The 27,184-nt window shown below is 28.7% G+C and overlaps 2 protein-coding genes across 2 annotated transcripts in view; both read right to left on the bottom strand.

Moving 5' to 3' along the window:
- Positions 1 to 17,492, bottom strand: part of LOC142319287 (dynein axonemal heavy chain 7-like) — a 187,489-nt gene extending 169,997 nt beyond the window's left edge. The window contains exons 1-6 of the mRNA XM_075356394.1: positions 17,363 to 17,492; positions 16,313 to 16,462; positions 13,597 to 13,785; positions 12,249 to 12,377; positions 8,192 to 8,433; positions 6,027 to 6,330 (exon numbers count right to left, since the gene is read on the bottom strand). Of these exons, the coding sequence (XP_075212509.1) occupies positions 6,027 to 6,330; positions 8,192 to 8,433; positions 12,249 to 12,377; positions 13,597 to 13,785; positions 16,313 to 16,384 (936 nt within the window). The 5' untranslated portion in view covers positions 16,385 to 16,462; positions 17,363 to 17,492. The remainder of the gene's footprint in view (positions 1 to 6,026; positions 6,331 to 8,191; positions 8,434 to 12,248; positions 12,378 to 13,596; positions 13,786 to 16,312; positions 16,463 to 17,362) is intronic.
- LOC142319969 (dynein axonemal heavy chain 7-like) lies at positions 17,348 to 26,816 on the bottom strand. The gene is made up of 4 exons (XM_075357648.1): positions 26,625 to 26,816; positions 23,300 to 23,590; positions 22,292 to 22,521; positions 17,348 to 17,519 (listed from the first exon to the last, which is right to left on the bottom strand). Exons 1-4 carry the CDS (start codon positions 26,814 to 26,816, stop codon positions 17,348 to 17,350), a joined length of 885 nt encoding a protein of 294 aa, XP_075213763.1.
- Positions 26,817 to 27,184: the final 368 nt, after the last annotated feature.

Here is a 27,184-nt window from a genome sequence, read left to right as displayed (position 1 = left end):
ATATTACCTCTCACAAGTTATAAAAGTACAGTGCATTCAACACACCATTTGGAATAATAGAAAAGAAAAATAATAAAAGCAAAAATTACAACCATACAATCACTGCCACAAGCTTTACTACTTTTTAAGATAATTACAAATTTTTTTGAATGAACTCATCATACTTTGAATAAAATACTCTGTATTTTGTTTGTTAAACCAGATGACAGAATAAAACCCTGACTAAAAAATTTGACTAGAAATCAAAAAAATGCTAATGATAAAACATGTACAACAGCATTTCAAATAATTGGAAAAGATTTTTTTATATTAAAAAAAATAATCTCAAGAAAAAACTAAACTAATAGAATTAGAAAAATGCGCAAGAAAAAAAGAATTACTAATATATGAAAAACTGAATGGATTCCAAATAAAAAATGCTCGATCAGTGCAATTATCTCCTAATAAAAAGCAAGAGCACAAAAAATGAAAAACCCTATTTCATGTAACAGAACAAATTTAGTGTAAAAAATCAATATTGAGAAATACTACACTTAGGCACATAAGATAGTAAATTTTACCTGCAGCTTTATATGGATCTGAATGCTTGAAATTTCTTTACAAATAAAAACATTGCAAACTGAAAGAAGGATAAAGAAAGATTTTTACAAAGACTGGGAAAGAATTGATCATCTTTTAAGGAAAAGAAGATTAAAATTTTATGGACATCTGTAAAGAATTCTTTACAGAATGAATAGAAGAAATATTCAACTTTCAAGAAGTCAAGAAGGATCTTAAACTGCTTAAAATATCAAAAGAAAATATGGTGGGCAGATCTCTTTTCAGAACACTGATTTCATAAGTTTAGCTTCCACAGGAAAAACATACAAAAAGAATACAAAAGAGCACGTCAGTGAAGCATGAAAACTTAAAAGCCTGGTTATTTATTTGATGTTTGGGTGAGGACGCTGAAACTGATGATATATTGTTGTTGTCATTTAAAGCAATTTAGTTTGGAACAGTGGTCAAATGCAACATCGTGCTTTCTGTATTAAATTGTTTTATAAAAATGGTGACTCTGCAACAGCCGCGTCAAGATAATTTCACAACCTGTTCAATATTTTGAATCATGGGCCAGTACAACCTGTTCATGAAATTAATTTATGGGTTGTAAAGCTTGAAAAACCAGATCCACATTAAATTTAGAACAAAGGAGGAGCAAAATTTGCAAATGCCAGAAAAAATGAGAGTTTGAACTGCCATTAACACACAACCCAAAAATGTTCTGCAATTAAACATGCTTTATCACTGAATACCAGCAAATTATCAATATTTAAAAAGTTTTCACCCCTTAAAAATCCGTTCAGGAATTAAAAAATGCTGATTTGGTTGCAATATTTGTGGTGATGAAAACTTTATTTGCCATATATTTGTCAGAAGAAGCTCATTTTCTCCTGACGGCTATGTAAATAAGCAGAATAGAAAGTGATATTGAAGCACTGAAAACCCATGTCAGTTAATGGAGTAACTGCTCCTATTACATGCTAACCTTTAACCCGGGATCGCATGTTAAATAAAATCTAACAATAAAATTAAATCTAATAAAAACATTGTTACATTAAGTATGAATCTTAAACTTTGTCATTGCCTTGGCAGGACATTTTTACACAAGTGTTGATGCTGGACATCGTTGTGGGGGCCTGGTGGTGAAGTCCCGAAGGTCAGAAGTGAGGCATGCATGGTCTGTCGTGTGAGTTATCACGTCAGTCTACTTGTTAGAAAATATCTAATAATTCTATTCAAGTTTTCTGGTAATTTTTATAATTTGTGATATAATTTTATTGAGTATTTATGTTTTTATTTATATCTATTTATTGTATTTATTTTTTATTTATTATATTGAGTATTTTGGAATCTGATAGTTCAGCTGTCTATTAGAATAATGGAACAGGACAATGATTTTCACATTCTGGCATGATTGGAAGAGAGTCCACATATAGTGAGACTGATGACGAAGCCGAAGTTGCTGTTGAGTTACAAGCAGAAGTTTTTTCTGACACTGATGCTGAGCCTGAACATCAGGAAGAAAACAAATCTGCAGCCTGCCAACATATTGTCACAACTAGCAGCAAGTGCACACTCAAATCAAGAACTAGTGGCACCGGCAGTCTGATCTTCCATCGTAAGGGTGGCAAAAGTAATAATTGGTTTGTGTACAATCCAGCATCGTCATGACCTACCCAAACTGCTAGAGAAAATGTAGTTGTTACTAGATTGCCTGCCAGACGTAAGAAATGTAGCTAGAGGAAAAAGCACAATTATGGATTTCTGGAGTTTTCTAGAAGACATAATTGAAGGTATTGCTCAATGCACGAACCAGCAATTGTTGCTAATGAGCCACTGATACACACGTGGCATCAGGGATGTACCACAAACTGATATAACTGAATTGAAGGTTTCTTGGGTGTACTTCATTTAGCTGATGTTAAAAAGGCGAGTCATCTAAATATTGAGTTATGGACCAACAATGAAAATGTCCAGAATTTTTTTCCGCTGTACTGTCAAAGAGACAATTTCAAACACTGGTTCTAGCTATACAGTTTGATGAAAAAAATACCAGAGCTGCTAGAAAACTTACTCTGACAACTTACCATCAATTAGGTAGCTTTTTGACCAGTTTGTTCAAAAATGTAAAGAAGGTTATTCAATAAATGAATATGCCACTATCGACAAAATGCTGGGACGCATTTTGCAGTCATTGTATGTTTCGGATTTATATCCCAAATAAATCAGCAAAGTATATGGGATAACAGTGTATGCACTTGTAGATGCCCATACTTTTTACTCAAGTAGACTAAGTGTATTCTGGGTAATGACCTCAAGGACCATATTTTATTCAAAATGATGCCAGCAGTATAGTGGAACATCTTATTGAACCCATAGAGAATACAGGGTATAATGTAACTATGGACAACTATTTTACTAATGTCCCTCTTGCAAACAATTTATTTCTAAATCATAAATTGACTATTGTAGGTACAATTCACAAGAACAAACATCAAATCCCGATTGAACTCACCGTTACTAGGGATCGTCCTATGAAATCCTTTATCGATGGGGTATGAACCCATAAGCTTGATTTAGCTTATCTTTTTGTAAAAGGATGTGTGATGCATTAAGAATTTTGATTTCTTTAGTTTCAGTTTAATTCTGGATTTTACAATTTAGCATGAGTGAGGTTTCACTTAATTTACTTCATCAAAGTAATCCTTTAATCAGGCATCTTGCTTGAGTATAAAAATCCATTGTTTTTTTTATATATCGTTTTTTTTTATACGGTACATTATTTGCTTATTTAATTTTTTGCAATTTTTTGCAATTTTTTTGCAATTTTTTGCAATTTTTGATTTTTGAGTTTAATTTTTCAACAAAAAATTTTTAGTTATAATAAGATATTTATATTATATCATTCAATTGATTAATTATTATGTTACAAAAAAGAAAAAAGATAGTTATATTATAATATATATATATTATATATAGTAATATATTTATTTAAATATATCTATTTCTCCCTTTAATATTTAATCTTATTAAATATAATATTTTAATTCATAAGTGTTATATAAATTAAAAAATTTATTATATAATAGATAACCTCTTATATTTAAACAAAGATTTTAATATAATATAGATTTTTATTTAAATGTAAAATAGTTTTTGTAAAAATAATCATCTAAAATAAATTATTTAATTAAATGCATCAACAAGATATTTAATAAGAATAATTTTTAATTTTAATTAAATACTTAATTTATAAGGATTTAATTAAAATTGACTTTTAATTAAATTAAATAGGATTTTATTAAAAATAATTTTATTCATTTAAATAAATTTTAAAGTTTAAAAAACCTAAGGAATATAAATTATATTATGATAAGTGTATTTAAAAATATATAATTATTAAAAAAAAAAAAAAAAAAAAAAAAAAAAAACCTCATGGTTTAATTCCTATCTTAAGGTTTAGTTTAATAAGATAATTACATATGTTTTATTTAAATATTTATTTTGGTTCTTTAAAAACAAATTTATTATTATACTATTGTTATAAATGAATTAAATATTATTGTTGTTAAAGTTCACTTTTATATACTTTGAACCATTGTTTTTCTTTTTATATAAAATTATGATAATGTTAGGAAAGCTTTGACTTATTTTCGTGTGGCTTTTTTTCTTAACTTTTAAGTTCACTTTTATATACTTTGAACCATTGTTTTTTTTTTTATGTTAAATTATGATATGTTAGGATAGCTTTGACTTATTTTCGTGTGGTTTTTATACCTTAATTTTTAAGTTTACTTTTATTTATTTTAACTACTGTTTTTTTCATTTAAATTAGATAATGTTAGGGGTAGCTTTATCTTACATTTGTGTGGCTTTAGATGTCAACTTTTAAGTTTACTTTTATTTATTTTAACTACTGTTTTTTCATTTAAATTAGATAATGTTAGGGGTAGCTTTATCTTACATTTGTGTGGCTTTAGATGTCAACTTTTAAGTTAACTTTTATTTATTTTAACTACTGTTTTTTCATTTAAATTAGATAATGTTAGGGGTAGCTTCATTTAATATTTCTTTTTTTTAAATTATTAGCTTTTTATTTTATTACTGGTTTAAGCTATAATTTATTTAACTTCAGTTAGGGGTGACTTGAAGTTATATCTGCACAAGGGAGGAGATCCTTTTTTAAATGTAATTTGTTTAATTTGTTGTTTGAAATTTTTTAGCTAAGGTCCCCTTTAAATATAGTTTTGAAAAAATTTGATTTCTGTTTTAAAATTTGGCTTTAAATTTATAACGCATGTAAATTTTTGTTAGATTAAATATCCTTAATGGTTAATTTTTATTAAAAACTAGATGGCAAGCCATGCTGCGTCTACTGCCCCGTGTGCAAAAACCAATTTATGCAACAGCAAAGTGACAGCTTTTCCCCTATATGTAAAGAGCACACAGCAAACTGTTTTGACTTGTTCCCAGTGTAATGACCATGTAAAAAATGAACAAAATAAAAAAGGAACATTAAAAAATGAATCAGGGTAAATGCAACTATTTATTGACTGCCCCTTGTAGAAACAACTAACAGAGCAATAATTTGAGCCACTGCATATCCACTTTGTGGTTTCTGTCAGCTCTGTTAATTTCTATCTTTATTAAATTTTTTCTTATTAAATTTATCACTTCTAAGATAGTATTATTTGTCAAGCTGTCATTTTCATTAATGTTTCTTGTGCTGAGCATCGATACAATACTGAATGTTTAGATATTTTAAAAAGAATGAGGTTCATTAATGAAAAGTAAGATTCAGGTACATCAAATCTTAATATCTGAACAAAAGAATTTTTTCATTAATATTTTCACGTGTTTTACAATAGTACAACTAAAGATTTTGATGCCCCTCACAGTATCCTATACTGAAGGGTTTTGGTATTTCTTTGGGCAATAATTTTTAGTAGCTCTGGAATTATCATCCTGAGCCTAGGCAAGACCAAGTGACAACTAACATTTACAATTAATTGTTGAGAGGTCATAGAAATAAAAAAAATCAAACTTATATGAAAGCTTAGTAGTGTCAACTTTATATCCACTTATAAAGTTCATTTTACACTTTATGTACATGTATCACAAAATTTTCTTTTTGTTTTAAAAAACTTTTTCTATTTATTTTTTGCCTAGTTTCTTTTAATACTATGAAAAAATAAAAACTGTTATTGCTGTCTTTGTTACGCACGTGAGTGAACATCTCTGAAAGACACATTTACATTGCCACATACTGGAATAATTTCCACAGTTTCAGGTTAAATCCCCCCCTCCAACATTTGCAGAATAAATTACATATCTACATACTACATACAACAAAAACCACAGCTGTGAATATCTGATGTTAAATAGGATTACCATTAATCACTATTACACATAGCACAAATCCAAATAAATAAATTAATATTAAAGCATTAAAGTAATATCAATAGCGCACTTATCACATGTACCTTAAGATCTTGCTGATATTCAACTGTTTTAGCTTCAACAATTTGACGATTGTCCTCTAAAATCTGTCCCATTCGATTATACCATAAAAATGTTAATGAATTCTGTTTAATTTCAATAGGTGTCAATATTGTGTAGTCAGAAAGAAAAATAATATAATTCATAACTTCTCTCAGCCGATCTTCCATCTCAAAAACTGTTAGCATTTCAACAGATTTTACATATTCTATCAATTTCATTAATTCAGCAGTGTTAGATGGCTTCTTCAATGCTTTGTCTGATATAGCTTGATAATCTTCACCCAGTCTATACAAATAAAACAAGCTCATTAATATCTGATAAATAAATTTTAGGAGATTTTAAGAAGATTATGCAAGGAATTCTAATTTCATTGTTAATACAATTTATATTAGGTTTTACAAAAAAATTCTTTTGAACACAGACAACTAAAATCTTTCAAATATCAAACCTAATTCAACCACCAGCTCCCACATCCAACACAACAATCTAACATAGACGTTCCACTGAAATCTAGTTCAGACACAAGTAAAAGAAACTTTTAGAACTTTCACCTTGAAATAATATGCTGCAGAAATTTTTATTAACAACTATGAAATTAGCTCTAACTCAATATTTAATACACTGCAAAAATGCCTAAATGCGGTCCTCCCAAAAATTAACACCAAATGATTATTTACAATGCTTATTTAAGGAATCCAGCAAATAATAACAGAGTAATGGCAGAACCAAGAGTAAAAGCTTAATGGTAAAACAATTATTTTAAGTTTTTTTAACATATTTAAATGTGCAATATATAACAATTGCAAAATAAATATTTAACACAAATAACTCAAAAAATAACCCAAATTGCCTCCAATTGATCAAAATTAAAATTGCTAACAGTTTCTAATCAGATATTTTTCAAAAACTGTACTTTTGAGTGCAAAAATATCTTCAATAATAGAACACTACTTGGCCTTCCCATGCCAACTTCAATTTTAAAAGTTTATTGGGTATAAAATTACAATTTGTCAAATTTAATATAATTACAAATTGTGTAAAAAAATTGATTTCCCCATTTTCAATATTTTACATTTGTACATTTTTTATTCATATAACTGCATAACTGACAAAACCAAACCCTGCAATAATGAAGTTATTCTTAAAAATGACAAAACATATTCCGTCATTAAGATATTTACTAACGCTATTGATGCACTTAAGACTTCTTAAATTGCATCAACAAAGAATGTTAGTGCCAATGTTATTTAATTTTTCTTCCAAAACATTATGATCAGCCTGAGAGAGGACAAGATCAGCAGGTTTACTGATATTAGGCTTGGATATTTGTGAGAAAGAATTCTAAAGAGGTGATACAAATCTTTGCAAGCAGCTGTATGATATTACTCATCATGACGAAATACAAGTATAATAAATCGCGCGCACATGTGTGCACGCTCAGGTGCGCACACACATAAAATATAAATTGTGTAAACAAAGTTCCACTTACTAACAATTTTCAAACTATATTTCCAAGTACTTTCGGAGCCGTAACTCCATCATCAGGGATTTCTTACAAGATGTTAATTCAAAATTTAAATTATAATTATTTAAATTAAAAATTGTTACATTGATAATAGTCTGTCATAAAGAAATAAAAATAATTTGTACATCAAGACTGTAATATCATGTTTACGACTATTATTTTATTTATTATTGCCTTTCGGAGATGACATTAGTCTTATTGACATACAAATAATTTTTATTTGACAACCAATTATTTTGAACATAACAATTTTTAATTTAAATATAATTATACATTTGAATTTTGAATTAACATCTTATAAGAAATTCCTGATGATGGGACTGCTCCGAAAGTACTTGAAAATATATTTTGACAATTGTTGGTAAGTGGAAGTTTTTATACAATTGTTTTAATACCAACGGTGCCAAATGCTTAGTAAATTAAATCTAAAAAATATAATTTATTATATCATTGAAAATTGTAATAAGAGCAACAAAACCTTTTGAAGAAAATGATTAAAAACATGATATTTGTGAAAATTGGTGTTCAAATGACAGTAAAATTAGTTTTAAACAAATTTAATTACAAAACTACATTTTTGTTATAAAAAAAAAAAAAATAATACATTCAGCATATACTGACTGTTTACACAATGCTTGATAATCCTTTGTTAATCTAGCTGTCAATTGATCTCTCATATTTTTAGCTTGTGCAACCAATGTTGAAATTAGCTCTTCCCTATGCATTTCAAATAAACCCATTTTAACAACATGCTCCAATTCAATCGGAATATTCTTCGCTAATGAATCAAAGTATGCCACTTTTTCTTTATATTCTGAAAATGGGTGCTCCTCTAGCAAAAATTTATCTAGTAGCTCTTGAGTCTGCAAATTAAAATTAGTGTTAAAATATCAGATTTTCAAAATATATTCTACAAATCCAAAAAATATTTAATATACAATAAAGACAAGTTTTTATACCCATTAAAGATTGCAATTCATGCCTCAAAGAGATAATTCTGAAGGTAGAATACTAGGTTTGATAAGTACTTAAGAGAGATACTTCAAGCAAAATTGAAAATCTTTCAATGACCTATTTGGACCAAGCCAACCAAAGGATGTGAGTATAATCTTGAGAAATTTTATTTTTATAAAGGAACACAAAGTTAATAGACAGACAAACAACAGAGGAAGAATTACAATGCACAAATAATTAATATTCAGTTGTTAAAATAGCCAATACTATCTTACATGAGAATTTTGAAAACTAATACTGAAGGAATTGTGCCATGTCACACACCAGAACTCCAGCGAATTCAATTTAATTACAATACAATTATTTAGCAGTTACAATACAATTATTTAACAGACAGATGTAAATAAGGAGAGTTGAGTGTGTTACGCAAATATCGACTAATATTTTTCATTTCTTTTCAACCATTTGGCTCTTTTCAATTTATTTATAAATTATGTTTTTCCACTACGTTTTAACTGAATCAATATTTTATGTATACATGGTAAATGAGTAATATTATTTTCCCTTCTTACTTTATTACTACAGTGTGGTTTTTTTATTTTACTCTTATCACAGTTTTATTTTTAATTAAAAAAATTTAAAAGCATCATTATGAAATAAGCTTTCCTTTTATAACTTAATGTCAGTGTGGAATATTGTACAAAATTTTAAATTTAAGAATTACATTAGTCTTCTCTTTTTCTGATAACTGCAAGAGTATTCCATAACATTATGACAATTTTAACTAAAACTGTAGCAAATTTAACTAAATTTTAGCAAAAGATTGTTAATAGGCTACAAAATTAAATATTAGTTATTGAAATCTAAATGAGTTGCTTTGCCATATTATCAATAAAAAAATAGACTTCCTATTTATTACCTTAATATCTCAATTAAATGAAAACAATAAAGAACAAGTTAATAAGTTAATCTGCGTAAGTTAAAATTGAGTTATTAAACTATACACAAATTCTGGCTTACTGCTGATATCTTCAAAATTTTCTCAGGGTGGTAAACTTTGTTTAATCATTCAAATTTTTTCATATGTATTGCTAAAGAAAATTTTTTTTAACATTTTTTCATAAAAACTTAAGAGAAACATTCATTTTGATCTCTTGATGTAAAAACAAAATAGAACTGGAAGAATTAACTGTTTTATACCATTATTTATTTTCAATTTAAATTATTTTTCTTTTCATTTAACAGAATTATGTCCAATAATAATACCAAATAGATTAGAATACAATTATTATTATTATTATTATCTTTTATAACCACATAGGATCACTTAGTCAGTCTGTTATCAAAGTCTCTTTCGATGGGACTGTTTGCAGTCCCAATACTAGTCCTAGTCCTTGCAGTTCTAGTACTTTTTCATACATTTCTATCTGTGCCCTTTCTACTATTAAAAATGTTTGGGTTATTTTTTTCTTGTGATTGTGAAGTGAGGGTTGTTGGTCTTGATTTTTTTGTTTAATTTAATTTTATCTGTGGTGTCTACTGGTGTAAGGCCAACTTTTCTTCAGATCCTCTCCTATTTCTCTGATCCATCTGTATCCTCTCTTAGTGTTTTTCAAGTCGTGAATGTACTGTACTAGCTGTTTTAGAAGTCTTGAATCTTGTATCCTCATGATATGTCCAAAGAATCCTAGTCTGCTCTTACACATGGTTTCAGTGATGGTTCTAACTCTTTGTATACGACTAAGTTTGGCACAATCCACCACTGCCATTCTTAGATGCAGTCATAAGTTTTCTTGAAATCTACAAATGTTATCCCCATATCTCTGTTTCTTTTCCTGTTGTAATCCATTATTAGCTTGACTCATGATCTGGTCTGGATAACTCCTCCAGGGTCTGAAACCTCCCTGTTACTATCCTAGAGTTGTGGACCAATCCTGTTGAGGATAATTCTTGAAAGAATTTTGTATGTCATATCTAGGACTGAGATTCCTCTGCAATTGTTACGGTCTGTTTTGTTCCCGTTTTTGTATATTGGATGGATGAGGGCTGTCATCCAGTATTGTGGTAGTTCCTTGATCTAGATGTTGACAAGCTGTTGATGAAGGGTAATTTTTGCTGATCTTCCTGCACGTTTCCAGATCTCCACAAAAGTCTGATCATCTCCCGTTGCTTTGTAATTCTTCTTTGCTTTTGTAGTGGGAGGATTGATGTTTTCTGGTGGTGTTGTTATTGGGATGCTGGTGTTGAAGTTTAGGAACTGTCAGTTCTTCAAAATTTAGAAATTTGTTGAAGTATTTATCCAGGATTTTTGCGTTGTGTTTATTGTTACATACCAGTTTTCTGTTTTCATTATTTATTAGTAGAATTGGAGATTTGTATTTTTTGAGCTAATTTTTTAAGGTTTTGCAGAAGTTTCTTGATTGTGTTTTACTGAATTTTTCTTCTACTTACTTCAGTGTGTCTTTATGGTGTTGTCTTTTTGTTCTCCTTAGGGTTCAAGTTGCTTCTTTTCTTTTTTTTTACTAGATTTTGGAAGGATATTTCAGATTTTTTAGATTGATTAAATAGCCATGCTTGATGTCATGCTTTTTCCACAGTTTTGACACATCATTGTTCCACCACTGATTTTTTTTGCATGATTTTATTGAGGCTAATTCTTCTGCGATTTGTTTAAGGTTGTTAACCATGATTGTTATTTTTTCATTGCTTTTTGGTAATTTTCAGTTTTGATTAGTTGGGTAGGGTCCTTTTTTCTTTTAGTTTTGGGGGCTTAGTTTTGTTGCTTTCTTTGGGGAGTGAATTTAATTTTAATTTTGATTACACAGTGATCTGAGCCTGAGCTACTCCTCAGAGGACGTTTACAGTGTAGATCTCCTTGTGATAGTGTTTGTCCATGAAGATATTGTCTAGTTGCCATTTCCCTTAGTGTAGTTTAAGTGTTTCCAAGTTTTTGAGTTTAAGGTTTTCTCTTGAAATATGAGGATTATGAGATAAGTTGTGGTTTGGGACTGGCGAGTCTCTGTTCATTCTTGTTTGTTTTCTTTTGGGCAGGCCATGTTACCATTGTACAGACATGTTTTCTTTAAATTATCTTCATTCGTTACTGCTTTTTATTTATTTAAACACATCTTTTTTATTACTGCACATATTTTTTTATTTTTACAGTTTGAAAAAATATATTTTACATGCTAATTTCTAATTTTGTTAGTCTCAAACCTAAATATTATAAAAGAGATTACTGGTTTTCCAACTTGGATATTACATTTCTTGATTCATAAACCATAAAACCATCTGAAAATTGAAAAATTTCTTTTTTTATTAATTTAACAGAAATTTATCTACTTTTGGTCCCCAGAATAGTCACTTCCTGAAACCTAAATAAAAATTTTCTCAATCCTCACAGTGACAAATTTGTCAACAAATACAGAAAATTTGAATATCTTAGATACGTATCTTCCCAATTGCTCTATATTTTTGTCTTAAGGATGCCAAAACAATTTTTTTTTAACTCCCCACAAAATTTATAAGAAATGTTAAATGACTAATTTGTGGATTTAATATTAATTTTTTATGAATGAAATAAAACTCCTTGTTTAGCATGTCAAAAGAGAAGTTATACTCTACTCCTCATTAAATAATTCCCAGCATAGCTCTCATATATAGTACTGGAAATCTAAATAGGCATGCACGCATATAGGAAGAATTATAAATTCAATTTCTTTACCTCTCCATTAATAAGATGAATAAATTCATCAAAGTCTTGCACTCTTAATTCTGGGCCAATTCTTTGTTCGTATAATGTTTCTTCTACAACGTCTTTACATCTTTCGATAAAATCAGGCAGAATAACTGGCTATGCATATAAAAAAAAATTATAAATTAATTTAATATAACAAACATTTTAAACAAACCAAAATAATGAGAATAAAATTATTAATCTATGTTAAAATATCAAACTTAAAATGTTACAGATTTCATAACTATAGATTATTGCTAATGAAACTACCTCTAAGTTGTCTGAATGAACAAAATTTCCATAATTTGAAAGTGGGTAAAAAAACAATAACTTTAAACTGTTAATAAACTTAACACTAGAAAAATGATAAAATGATGAGGACCAGTCTTCTAGAAAACTAAAATTAAGCATATAAATGTTAAAAAACAAATGTTTTATTTTAAGATTTAATTAAAATTTTTAGTAATTTTGAGCTACTTAATAGCATTAGAAAAAGAATGTTCCAAAAATTAATTATTAAATGTTTAATTAATTAAATGTTTCAAATTAATTAAAATTAAATGAAAACAAAGGACAAGTTAATAATTAACCTGCCTAAGTTAATTAACTGTAGATAAACCCTCTGACTTACTGCTGATATCTTTTGAAATTTTCTCATGGTGCTAACTTACATTAAAGTTAAATGCATAGGCATTAATAAATACATCTATCTATTAATACAATACATCTATAAATACATTAATAACACATCTATAAATAGATCTTATTTAGTTATAACATCTATAACACAAAGTCAGCACCAGCTTCCCAAGTAACTGCTTCACCTCATTCACTACCAGGGATTAATATGTGTCAAGGAACTAGAAAAAGCAGACAAATGCAATTAGTAAAGGATGGGTGGGAAGGGGTGGTGAGAGAACAGAGGGGCAAAAAAAACAGAGCATGAAAATATTACTCTGACAGTATTGAGTAATATACTTATGAGAGAGACCAAGCAAACACACACACTCTGTAAAGAACTACAAACTGGCAAAATCCTAACACCTAAGTAAGGATAACAAAACAAAAATAACCATTAAATCTCAAGTTCCCTACTTAAAGGTATGGTAAATAATTCTGGAAGAGGACAAAGCCCAGAGGAAGATGAAAGGTCAATGGTCCTAGCTAGGGAAGATTCTAATGATAGAACAGCAAAATAGCATTAAACAGAACAAGCACAAACTACAATAGAAAAAGGCTTGTCCAACATAGCTATTGATAATGATAAAATGGTTAATGAAATATACATACCAAAATTATTTATGATATTTGTTTATTACATAAATCTTGTACATACTTTCAAAGGATGATGTTCCATTTCTAGATCAAGATAAAGCCTGGTTTCAAGATTTGGTAGGAACATTACAGCCTCAATCATCTGGTCATATACTTTTAAAAAAACTTCCTTAAAACGATGGAATGATGGATCAAATTGTATTACTTTATTCCTTTGAAAAATCGAAATCCCAAAACCTTTGTTGTTTACCTGATTGAATAATAATTGCACATTTAAATTCATTCAACAAAAACACATTAGCATAAGCAGACCATGATTTTAATTAAGCAATAGCTTAATTAAAAAATACAGCATTATTTCATATTAAAGGATGTAACTGAAATATAATTAAATATTGTTTTATTTATTAAAAATGAACCAGTGACTTTAGTTTGAATTAGTATACCAAGTTGGTTATTGGTTCAATGCATTTTTATGAAAATTATACCTATTTTACAAACAGAAATATGTAAAAATTAAATCATAATTTAAAATATTTATTTACTACATTTAAAACAAAAAATAATTTACAATACGCATGCAAAGAAAGAATGTAAACTAAAAATAGCAATATAATTTAATATACAAGGTCTGTTAAGAAAATAATCAAATGTTTTTAATTAAATGCCAACAGAAATTTTAGTTAATGTGCAGTTGTTGCGATTTGTTAGGTGTTAATTATATGAAGTGTTGGTAGCAATTGTTATAATGTGCAATTTTTGGGAGCAATGATACAACATAAAATTTTGCATGAAACTGGAGAACACTTTTACAGAAACGTTTCAACTTTTGAAACAAGCTTATGGAGAAGATGCTCTGGGTTGCTCAACCCAGATGATCATCTCCTTAAATGCGACGAATTATTTCTGCAATGTTACAAATGGTTTTCACAATTTAAAAGTGATCATAAGTCGATCAAACATGGCCCTCGATCAGGAAGGCCTTTGACTTCAACTGATGACACCTGTGTTCAGATAATCAACGATCTGGTGAGTGAAAATTACAGACTGACTGTCAAGAGAACTTACATCAGATCATGCTGTGACATTTTGACTGAAAAATTGAATACACAGAGTTAGAGCAAAAATTTTTTCCTCATTTGATGACCGAACACCAGGAAGAACAACAATCGGACATTTGTTTGCAACTTCTTGAACAAGCCGATGATGATGAAACATCCATGCAAAGGATTACAACGGGAGACAAAAACTGGGTTTATGGCTACAACTTTGAGAAAAAGGTACAATCATCTCAATGGGTTGGCAAAGGATCTCCATACTCCAAGAAAACACATCATTGTCGATCCGATGTCACAGTGATACTCTTCTTTTTTTTTCAATTTTAAACGAATAGTGCAATTTAAAATTTTTGCCTCAAGGTGCAACAGTGAACTGTGCATATTATCAAGACATTTTACAATGGTTAAGTGAAAAAATTCACAAAAACAAACTGAGTAGTGGCGAGACAAGTAATGGTTTCTTTACCACGACGATGCACCCGTACACTCAGCTTTGTCAATTTGTCCGTTTTGTATCAAAAATCAGATGACTGTCTTCCCTCAGCCTCTCTGCTCACCAGATCTGGCTCACTGCAATTTTTTCTTATTTCTGAAATAAAATTCAGTAATGAAAGGACACAGTTTTGAGACTATTGTTGACAAAGCAAATTCGTCACAGACCTTAAAGGCCATTACAAATAAAGCTATCCAGGACTGCTTTGAAAAGTGGTAAAGGGGAGGGGGAGTACCTTGAAGGGGACAAGGACCAATAACCTGAAAAAGATTAAAAAATAAAGTTTGATATTTTCTGAACAGACCTCTTAGTTTAAAAAATATTTTTAATTTTTAAAATATTTACATTATAAAATAATTTAATATATTTCTCATATTTTAAAATACTATGATATAATCTGTCACAATGTTTTATATTTCTGCTAGGATCATCATAGTTTTGAGTGTTTTTTCTGCCCTTCCTAGCACTATCACTAACATTTATAGCTAACTCTTCTCAAAACTACTTTTGGCACTCCTTTCTGTACACTCTTAAGAGTACTAAAAGTAGTTTGAGAATGCAAATACTCCAAAAATTAGGTACTGCATCAACTACAAATGTTAGTGACAATGCTAGGAAGGGCAGAAAATAACAATTAGATCATAAATCATCAAAAGTGATAGGGGCACATGTCGGAAACAATTAGACTTATTTTTGTTAATTAAGAACTACATTAGAATAAAGCAACAAAAGAAGAAAAATTTAGTGGAAGTGGACTAGTGAAATTAAGCAATGAAGGGAGATTTCCACTATTTTAAATAAAGTTGAATAAACTAGTGAAAAGTTACAGGCACCAAAAAGCATGTCATCTAGTCGGCACACACTTGGATCTAAAAGAAATTTGTATTTATTAATCTATTATGTTCATTCAACTTCTCAAGGATTTTCTTTTCCTTCATTTCAGCATGACCAGGTTCTACTAAGTTTCCTTTAATTATAATCCACACAACTAAGCTTTAATCAGTGCAAAGCAGTTATGCTCATAACTGATTATCAAAATTGTTAATTTCTAATAATTTTTTAATTTACACATGCCCACATTGTAAATAATATGTCCAATTAGGTAAACATTTTTAGAAAATATTTTAATATTTCAAACATAACACTTGCTACTCATTTGCAAATAAAAAACTATATCACAAATTTGATTTCATTAAAATAAAAAGTTAAGTTCTAGATCTACATACCCCAACATCAGTTATGAAGTTAGTATAATCATTTATAGATTTAAAGCATAATGACTGCAACTGAAATGTCATTATTGATGCAACACAGTCAAAAAATCTTTTCAACTTCTTTTTATTTTTCTCAAAAGGTATCTGCTTCTTTTTGTGTCCCTGGAAACATATAAAATTATTTTAGTACAAGTTAAAAATAAACTGCTATTTATTTGAATATTTTTAACAAGTTTATTATCTAAAAAAAATAATCTGATAGCCAATTTCATCATTATAAATATTACGATTATATAATTAAGCTTCAAGAGGTTTTATTACTGTTGGCCATGAAATAAATGCCACAATAATTAAAAATAAATTATTTTACTCACTTATTATTACACACTATAAATCTTAGTGTAATAAAGTCATTTCAATACCATTTAAACTGACAGAAGTATCTATAAATATGGATCTATAACTGTAAGTATCTATAATTATAGATCTTTACTTAAAATATTCTCAAAGATAAAGAATTTTTTGCAAGATTGTGAAGTTTTTATCAGAATGATTTTCTAATTTAAATATAAATTTGAAATTAGGTGTGTTAAAATGGGCTTTTCACTAGTAGTAGAGATATTTGTAACAGTAAAGAAAAATTAATTATTTACTAACTTAGCAAAGGCATTTAATTAAATTAACAGAGGAAAGGCTAAAAATAAAAATGATGGGTATTGGTAAAAAGTGTGTTGAGCAACAGAACACAAGCTGTGTTACAGAATAATAAAAGGTAGTGTTCCCTTAGCTTTGCCTTGTACATTACAAATAACCTTTACATTAGTAAATTAGGACTGTTTCAACCCAACGGGATGAAAAAAAATTGTCTATAATATTTTATCGGGTTGCAAAAGGAAAATTATTTATAAAATTGTATTGTCATACACCACAGATATAATTCCTTCACTGAACAAAAAATATATTAGAAAGAAACAATTTATTTTTTACTCATTGCATCTTCTGACATACTGATATAAATAAGTACCTGAACAATTTTATTGAATCCAATTACTTTATAGTTACCAGGATAAATATTTGTTGAATTTCTGGATACCAATTATTATTCAACTTTTTTGTAGTTAAATCAATTTGTGTTTGTACAGTCTTCTTGAAAGCTGGAAGTTCCAAAGCTTTACCATCAGGATTTTGTAACGAAGCCAATGGTACCAACCTCAAATCTCTTTAAACAAACATACACAGAAAATAAATTAATATTAAACTAAAACACAACCGTACTTTTTTTCAATACAGTAATTTTAATAAGGTAATTTAGTAGTGTTTCCGACACTGTCTGAGCTCAATCTACTAGTGAAAATGAAAAAAAAATGTTCTGTTACAGAATTATGGCTAGCGAAAGATTTCACCCTGATTCCTAGGCAAAGAGTGGAATAAAACCATACTGAAGTTCTAGGAACCCAAATTACGGGTAAAGTTGATAGTTCTTATGGTTTTTGAGCTGACAAATAAAACAGGTTCCAAAACCATATCTCCAGTAGTTTTCATAATAACAGATGTAAAACAGAAAATTTGTTGTCTAAAAATGTTTTTTTAATCTTTGCAACACACAATTGGTCAGAAGTCAATCTACTCACGACATTAAAACGTAATTTTCAACAGAAATTTAGCATCAATGTGTGATGTGGTCTAGTTTACGATTACACCATTCATTCTAACCCACTAGATTGGTCTAGTTGTGAACGCGTCTTTATCAGCTGATTTTGAAGTCAAGAGTTCTAAAGTTTAAATCCTAATAAAGGCAGTTACTTTTATACAGATTAAATACTAGATCATGGATACCGGTGTTCTTTGGTGATTGGGTTTCAATTAACCACACATCACAGAAATGGTTGACATGAGACTGTACAAGACTACACTTCACTCACACATATCATCTTCATTTATCCTCTGAAGTAATACCTGACGGTGCTTCCGGAGGCTAAACAGAAAAAGAAAAAAGATCATTCATTCTCCCAGGACATCTAAATTCCAACATTTACTTGGTACTCCTTAAGGAATAATTGCTGGTGCTATTAGATGTCCACTAGCATCAAGATACCACATGTACTTTCAGCATGAGCATGATAGTGCACCTCCCCACTGATTACATGCCATAATGGCATACTTAAATGAGCAATTTACAGAATGATGGATTTGGTCACAGCAGGCCACACCTCTGGTCACCAAGATCATCTGATCTAACACTGTGAGATGCTGCCAGACAAATTAAGTAAAGTCGTGCAAAATTGCAGAGAGCAAATCCAAAAGCATGCAGCCGAGTGTATTGAAGTAGAATAGATTTTTGGAAATCTACTATAAATTATTAAATAAATTTAATTTTATGAATTTTATTTTATTTTTTAACATTGTATCAATAATATGCTAACTTCATTTTCTGTAGTTGATATTAAAAGTGCTAAGTAGTAGTAATAAACAAATTTCTTGAACTTGTATTGTTTTTATTGGGTTACATTTTACATAATTTTCTCAATCAATTTTCTGCAAGTTCTGATAACAAGCTTTACTCAAACATTAGTCATTTAACAAAGTTTTTGTATTACAAATCTAAAAAACTGTGTTTTTAGACAAGTTTTCCATTTTACGACATATGAAAATTTAAATATTTATATGATTATATTTTCCACTTACCAACATTCATAAATAGAAACTATTTTCAAACCCTATGAAAATTTCTGAAGATATGGTTCTGAAACCTTTTTTATTTAATTTGTCAAAACCATAAAGAATTGATGGTTTCTTATGTTAAAGCAAAAACATAATGATTGCAAACCCCTCCTTAAATTGGGTTCCTAGAATTTCATTATGATTTTATTTCACTCTGTCCGGCAATTAGGGTGAAATCATTCTCTCTACTTATTATTATTATTATTGTTATTCACTAGCCATCGCACTATCGGATGTTTATATTAACTTTTTTCATTATTTTCACCAGTAGAATGAGCCAGTAACACTACATGAATCACTCTGTGTAAACTTGTAATGCAAAATTTTCATAATACTCTGAGAAAAGTATGAAAATTAGCGTCACAGAGTACATAGTATTGAAAGAAAAGGAAGTTGTTTATAAAAATATAGCAAGAAAGATACCAGTAATAATTATTCAACTACAGTCAAACACAGAAACCTAGAGACTGAAATAAAGTAAAGAATACGTTGTAGATGGACAAACTGAAAAACTAGCATACTTTGGTAAGAAAATAAATGGTAAGGGAAAATACAAAAAATTGAGGTAGGCTGACAATATGTGGCTCTGAGATATAAGTAATTATAAAATTTTAGTTAAAGATGAAATAGTGAATGAGATACAGAAATGGTTGAGTAATAATAAAGAAAATATAAATATCATATTAAGAAGAATAGTCAGTAAACAGTCTGTGGGGAGATAGCTGTAGAAATGTGGGCTTAGTCAGTTTGAACATTAGAATTGAACCTAATGAGGAGTTTGTTGGAAATAAGATTAAGAATTTGGAAAATGCATGAAAAAGAATGAGAGCAAGACTCAAGTCAATAGAGAGAAGTGAGGAATGGCTCCGCAGGAAAGATTGTTATGCTGACCCCCATTTTAGTGCAAATAAGAAGTAGGCCCAAGTTATTTAACATTTACAAAGATAAAAATGACCTAAAAGGAAAATAAAACAGACATGCAATAAGGCACAAGTCATGATATGAAAAAAATATTTTAATAAATAAAAATTAATTATTAACCAATAAAAATTAATTATTAACCAATACAAATTTAACTAAATTAAAAATTTAACAAAACATCAGTAGATCACAACCATAAATGAAGTTTCAAAATCTTTCTTTTAACTACTTTATGCTTTAATAAACATTTTTATTTGTGGTGAACAACCAAAAACTTTATTGTCCATTACACAAAGATCAGAGGCAATTGAACTAAACAGTATTGTAAATTTGTAATAATACTAAATAATACTTATTATTAAAAGTATAAAATTAAACTAAATAATTTTTTCAAGCCAAGGTAACAAGCAAACATAAGAAAAGAAAAAAGCAAGTTATATAGGAACCCAACAAAACAGAAAAAGAAAAACCAAAATGAGAATCTTCAACACAAAACTAAAATAACCAAAACAAATGGTCAAAAAGCAGATATACAAATAGATGAAAGTATACAAAAAATAAATGAGCAAAAATACTAATTTCAAGAAGGAGCAATTCATTTAGAAATGCTCATGATTATACGTAACAATTGAAAAATTAGTTTGGAGATGTCAAGTGCTCTATACCTTTATTGACCCAGAAATTACCAATTTCCTTGTTGTTCATTATTACTACTGTTGATGCAGAAATGAAAATAAATGAATTTTTATCACTCTACCATGATCTCTATGGTAGAATAGTAGCACTTGAACATTCCATCTGGAAGTCCAGTGATCAAATCTCTGTCTAGAATGGCATTTTTCATATGCTACAAAATTCCATATGCTACAAAAAACCTTTAAATTTGAGGCAATGTAAAAAAATAAAATAAAAACTATTCAGCCGTTTAAAAAAATGTCACACCACCTTTTGGATAGTAAGACCAATGGTTATCAACAGTTAATTTGATTAAGTGACAATCATATTGACAACCTCATAAGAAATCCAAGGCTACAAACTGAATCCACCTTAAACATGTTTATAACATACCTTCCAATCTAAGTTGAACTTAATTAAAATAGAAAAAATAATATTCAACAAAAGTCCAGTAATTTTTCGGCATATAAGCATTTAAATCAAGATAGTTCTAGTGGTTTATTTTAAAATGTATGTTACAACCATCAGAAAAGTTTCATCTTGAAAGTAATTACATAAATTGCATCTTGACTTATATTTTGGTATTCGTCTTATCATAATCACATCAAAACTCCCCATACATTAACTTATTTTAATTCATTTTGTAATTTTCACTGATTTTTCTACATTTAGAATACAAAGTACCATCCAATAACACACAAATTGGGCCAATATTATGGTACACCACTCAAGTACAAAATTTCAAGTACAAAATTACAAGTACATTACCAAGGGTCCAGGAATGACTAGTCAAAGTAAATTTACCCCTTAAAAGTGGTTCATGTGATACTTCAGCTAATTTTTCCACTTCTGACTTTTTTAAATCTCTTTTTAAATTTATATTTATTTTTACTAATTACCCTGTATTTACTGATAAATTAACAATAAAAATGTATATTGCAGCTTTAGATTATTATTTTTGTGAATGTTTTTTGAACATTTTCTCTTTATCATTGAATTTGCAACCTTAAATTCAAATAGCATTAAGAAATGATGTAAATAAATTTACCATCCTTTCTACTTTCCATTAGGTAGTTTTGCAAACAGTAGATCATTAAATATTGACACAGAGTTACTAATTATTTTTTTATAAAAAGAGAATCAACAATAGTAAATAATCACACATTATTTTACTGATGTAGTTTTATGCAAAACCACTGTTAGAAAAAAAATCTTTTCTCTTTTTATGTATACTTTTCCAAAATGATAATTTTTTCCAAAAAACATTTAGGGAAATCGAAAAACAAATACCTAATTTGCACCTATCAAAAGTTCAAGATTTATCTAAGGAACACTTGATTATATATTTTTGATTTAAAGTAAAAAATTGCAAAACGTTTTATAAAGTAAACATACATTATAAACTCATTCATCTCAAAATATGCTACCGGCCAATTACTTGTGAACCTTTATAGTAGAGCTGAAACAATTTTCATGTACACACCTTTGGTCTTTCTATTACATCAATCATCATTCTACCATTTACACTGCTAAGATTAATGAATATATATGAGGATATATATCTCATTTCTGGTGAGGTTCATATTTTATTCAGGTTTAGGCTTATTTTATCAGCATAAATACAACACCATTATCAGAGCAAATAGAACACACATGCACACAAGGTTTGAATACCTGTAAGATTTAAACCACAAATCCAGTAGATGACCCAATAGTGGATTGAGAATATGCAGATTGGTCAATAAATACTTTCTAGATTTATTAAATGTACTATATATCTTAGAAAGTTCTTTCACTTCTGATCTTTCTCGAGTTGTAATAACTTCAGTTTTAGGTAACTGGTCATTAGGATCTTTTAATACAAAATCAACAATCGCTTTCTTTACACTAAGTGTAAAATCCTCCTGAAATGACAAAATTTAAGTTTCATAGTTTAAATCATTCAGGCAAAAAAAAAATGCAAGAGACTTACGTGAAAATATGTTGCTAGTGACATCTCCGCACAACAAGTTGTACATCAAGTAATATTTACCAGTGGAATGATTGTTGGATCATACGCTTGGCACATTTCAGAGAAATAATAAGTAATATTGTTGACAAAAATTAAAACTGTACAGTATTTTAACATTCATCTTCTGTCTGTCACTGTTATATAAGCACTCCTCAAAATTAAAGACTTTCAGAGAATTATTAAAAGTAATTGCATAGTAGAATAGCAATAATTAAATATTACTTCCCATAGTAATTATGGTGTGAAGAAATGCTCTTCAATGAGAATTTTTAACAAATTTTAGGAAATGAACATAGAATATATATATATATAGTTATCCAACTCTATCTTAAAACAAAATTAATATCAGTACTACCATAACAAAATTAAGGCAAGAAATGTTATAATATAATACTAATAAATAAACACTAATATATAAATTTATATCATAAATAAATTTAATGCTTTACAAAGCTTGTTTCAGAAAAAAGAAATAGAAAAATCCCTCTGTGCAAAACAAAAACAAAAAGCTCATATTACAGAACAGGATATGGTGAACAATACCAATGGATGGTTGTATCAGAAAATTTTGGTAAACTCTATTATTAAAGATATAAATTTAATGAATCTAATTTATCACTAAAATTACATTAATTGAGAAACATGCAAGAACCATAACAGGAAATAATTACCTTAACTTCATTTAAGAGTTTTTCTAAATTATCAGGCTGTTGGGATGTCAGCTTTACATTAATAAGATTTTTAATATGATTCAACCAGGATTCTTCAATAGGAGCTACATGTACTGTGTCAATGCCATGGTGAATATAATAATAATATCGTAGAATTTCTTTTTCTGATTTACTTGGTATTTCCTTACTATTAACAGACTTATCATTCTCATCTGTTTTGAAAATCAAATCAACCAAACGCTTTCGAAATTCTTCTCTCTCCTTTCGTAATTTTGTGTACATCAACAGAGACTATAAAAGTTTGAAAAAAATTAACATAATAATTTCAACAAATAGTAATTCTAAAATAAGTACTTCATCAAAATATCTTCTGTCCTTTTCATTACATACAATAGTTTTGGTAAATTGTTCTATTCTAGTTATGTATTCCACTACTTTTTTTTTTTAGTCTCCACAAAGTACAGAATTAGAGAATATTTTTTACGTTCATTAAAATGTTTTTGGGCCTAAGCCCAAATATTTGTTCAGTCAAGAGAATGAAAAAGTAAGTTCAAACTTTTTCATTCTCTTGACTGAACAAATGTTTGTTCTGAATTTTTAAGTTTTATTAATAGACAATTTTCACATCATAAAATTAGTTTGTTTTTTAATCAAAAACTATTTTATTCATCTTAGTCAAATTCTTTGAAAATAAGGAGAAAAGTGGAATAAAAGATCTTGAGCGATTGCAACAGATAGAAGAATTGTTTACGAGATCACTAAAATGGATGGGAGAAAGGAACTGGATTTTTACAGAACAACGTATTTGTTGCCAGACAGATCAATCCCATTTAAAAGAAAAAACTGCTAATACATGCCATAGATTATGTGCATGGAAAATGTGAGAGGTAATTGTAGTGGGCAATAACAGAAGGAAATTTCACAAGAAGAGGCATAGAATGGTTAACACTATAAAAGAAATCATTGATGAAAGAAAGAATGATGGAGGCAGAACATGTATAAGACGTAACTGTGTTTCCATGGAAAGAAAAGGTATTTCACGGGAGGTGGTGTAGGAGAGCATTGGTAAACTGTATATAACAAATATATCTTAGAATCAATGATGTTTTAATTAACATCATATATTAGGATAACAAACTTGTCCTGTTTTCAAATGTCACTATGTTGGGGTAACTAATGTCCTCCACTTCTCATTTCTCTCACAATTGTTCTCATTCACTTCACTGCTTGGTCTAACCCCTATTTTGATTTCTGCACTTTTTATTTTTGTACTATACTTTTGGTAGATTTCTCTCTTTCATTCTAGTACTATCCAATATCACTAATCTCCTTATCTTGATCTCCCATTAAATAAAGCTCTTGATTTTCAATTGTATAGATCACAGTTCAATTTTAATGTACTGCCAAATCAAATTTCCATAGCATATGCAGCAGGAAAACTATACTACAAATCAATTTTTTGGCAATTAATTTAATCTACTCATTCTTATTAATAAGGCTACTTTCTTTAAGTATCCCTTCACTTTTCCTCTGAAAATAAGATCATAGATCTTTCGTCAGGGAGAAATAGTGGGGAAACTTGCCTTTTTATTCGATACTCTGAGCATATAACCTACTTAGGCCTGAATAGAAAATAAATTTTACAGTAACAAAAATAATCCATTCTACTCACCCATTTCTACCCTAAAAGATTCAGCTGATAAAGATGATCAATAAGATGCATTTAAAGTATTAAAAAACAAATAAGTCCTATTCAGATAAATTTCAAAAATGTCTTCAAATAAACCTATTATCAGGAGTTAAAGTTAAAAGTACTAGTATTTAGATTTAAAAAGAGGTAACCCAGTTTTTTGAATAACTTTATAAACTTCAATTTTGTTCTTACTTTAATATACCAGTAGATATGCTTAGGATCAAGAAAAAGCAAGACTTAAATGTCAAAAAGCAGGTTAGGACATCAGATGACAGCTTCAAAGTCCACACTGTATTATCAGTACTATAGTCAATTAGCTATCAGTTTTCACATGCTAATCTATTCTGTAGAGGTTACAAATAAATTAACAACATAGAGGAATACTTAACACATCATCTTTTAGTACACTTGGCCAAATGTATGTTTAAATAGAAATATAGTCTAGGAATGTACAACAACAAATAATCATCTCACAAAGAATAATCACCATCAATCATCTTCAACAGCTGAATCAGAATCCGATTCTGATGAATATTAAGGTTAGTTTATGGTTATTTCTCTCTACACTAAACTCTTAACTTTAACCTTAACTCTTACTTCTCTCCACAAAATGGATTAGTATATGGAAAGGTCATCATAACTCACAAAACTAATAGGTAATTTTAGAGTACTAATAACATTGCACAGGTTTTGATGTTGCAAGGATCACTCACAGTTTAATCCTGTTTTCTGACATTAAGATCTTGTGTTTTCCTTATTCTAAGCATACTTACTACAGTATATTGAAGTAAAAAAAAAATCAAGGCTTGAACTACAAAAAAAAAGGTTGTAGAATGATAAAGGAACATAAACACTACCAGTAACGATGTATACACAATGAAAAATCAAATGATTAGCTTACTGTGTGATCAGCTTCACAAGCTGAGTAATAAGTATATATCATATCTAGGAATCTTACCCAAACAAGAATATCATAATACATATATATATATAACATATGATAGAATTTGTTAAATGTCCTGCTAAAGACATTTGAACAATGCCTTTAGTGAACATCAGTTTTAGACTGATTCACAAGTCAAACTAAACTTTATTCAGAGATTTACAACAGTTTTCATCAATACTACACCTCTCATTTCGGTCACATGCAACCTCAAATTCACTATAAATATAAATAAAAATAAAAAATTAATAAGAAATGTAACCAGTAATTAAATTTTGAAGAAAATTTTATTTTCTATTGTAAATACAGTGTTCTCTTTTCTTATTAGACGCATTTTTATGATATTTAGAAGCCAGTCTAAAATTGCAAATATTATGATTACTCAATCAGTAATGACAAATTTATTTAGGATAGATCTGAAAAATTAATTACAAAAGGTATTGATGGATATCAATAACCAGAATGTAATTAAACTCCTTATGTAATTATTACATCTTGTAATAAACTTACATCAAAAGCAGAATAATCTTACAGAAAAAAATATTACAATGCTTACAAGTTAATATTTATCAAATTCATACGAGATTATTTAAGTTTCACTAACACAATGCTAAATTTGATTCCTAAATAAATTTTTATTCAACATAAAACTATAAATTGGTAAATTGTTAATTTTCTGCGAGACTTACTTCAGACAGTTTTGGTTTCACAGAATGTAAGGTCTGCTGTGATGGCGAACGCTTCTTCTTAGTACGCAAAAGTTCTTGGGGCAAAGTAAAAACATCATCAGTAAGCAGTCTTCTACCAGGCTTAATTGTTGAACCACGTTCATTTTCACTATCTGAAGATAACTTACGTCTTTTAGCACTACCTTCATTCATTTTTAAATCATCACTATTTGGAAAAAATCTTCATAAGTCCTTCAAAAAAAATTTTAAATAAATTTACTTAAAATTTAGAACGAACAATATATAAACCTGATTCTAATAGAAATAAGGTTTTACAATACTACTACTTTTATCACATTTTTTACCTGTAAACGTTGACAACATTTTACAGTTACAAATAGTTTAGAACTAATTTTCAATAACAGGGTAAAGAACAAACGTAAAAGCTCTACGTACCATCTGAATACAAACAATTAACGTGATTAACATTATTACAATTAAACATTACCTGTTTAGTTCCGGTATTCTTAAGAAAAGAAAAGCATTTATCAGTAGTCAATAGTAATGAGATGCCGAAACAC

The sequence above is a fragment of the Lycorma delicatula genome, chromosome 2, assembly GCF_047948215.1.
Source record: "Lycorma delicatula isolate Av1 chromosome 2, ASM4794821v1, whole genome shotgun sequence".
NCBI lineage: Eukaryota > Metazoa > Arthropoda > Insecta > Hemiptera > Fulgoridae > Lycorma > Lycorma delicatula.
The sequence above is the reverse complement of the archived record's forward strand: the minus strand, read 5'-3'. Positions and strand labels throughout refer to the sequence as shown.

What these genes read in the sequence shown, in the direction of transcription:
- LOC142319969 (XM_075357648.1), bottom strand. Translation starts at nt 26,816, where the DNA reads ATGAATGAAGGTAGTGCTAAAAGACGTAAGTTATCTTCAGATAGTGAA. An exon ending in AACTCTTAAATGAAGTTAAG is followed by an intron (nt 22,522 to 23,299) that starts GTAATTATTTCC and finishes TTGTCATTTCAG; the next exon opens with GAGGATTTTACACTTAGTGT. An exon ending in TTGTGGTTTAAATCTTACAG is followed by an intron (nt 17,520 to 22,291) that starts GTATTCAAACCT and finishes GTTTGTTTAAAG; the next exon opens with AGATTTGAGGTTGGTACCAT.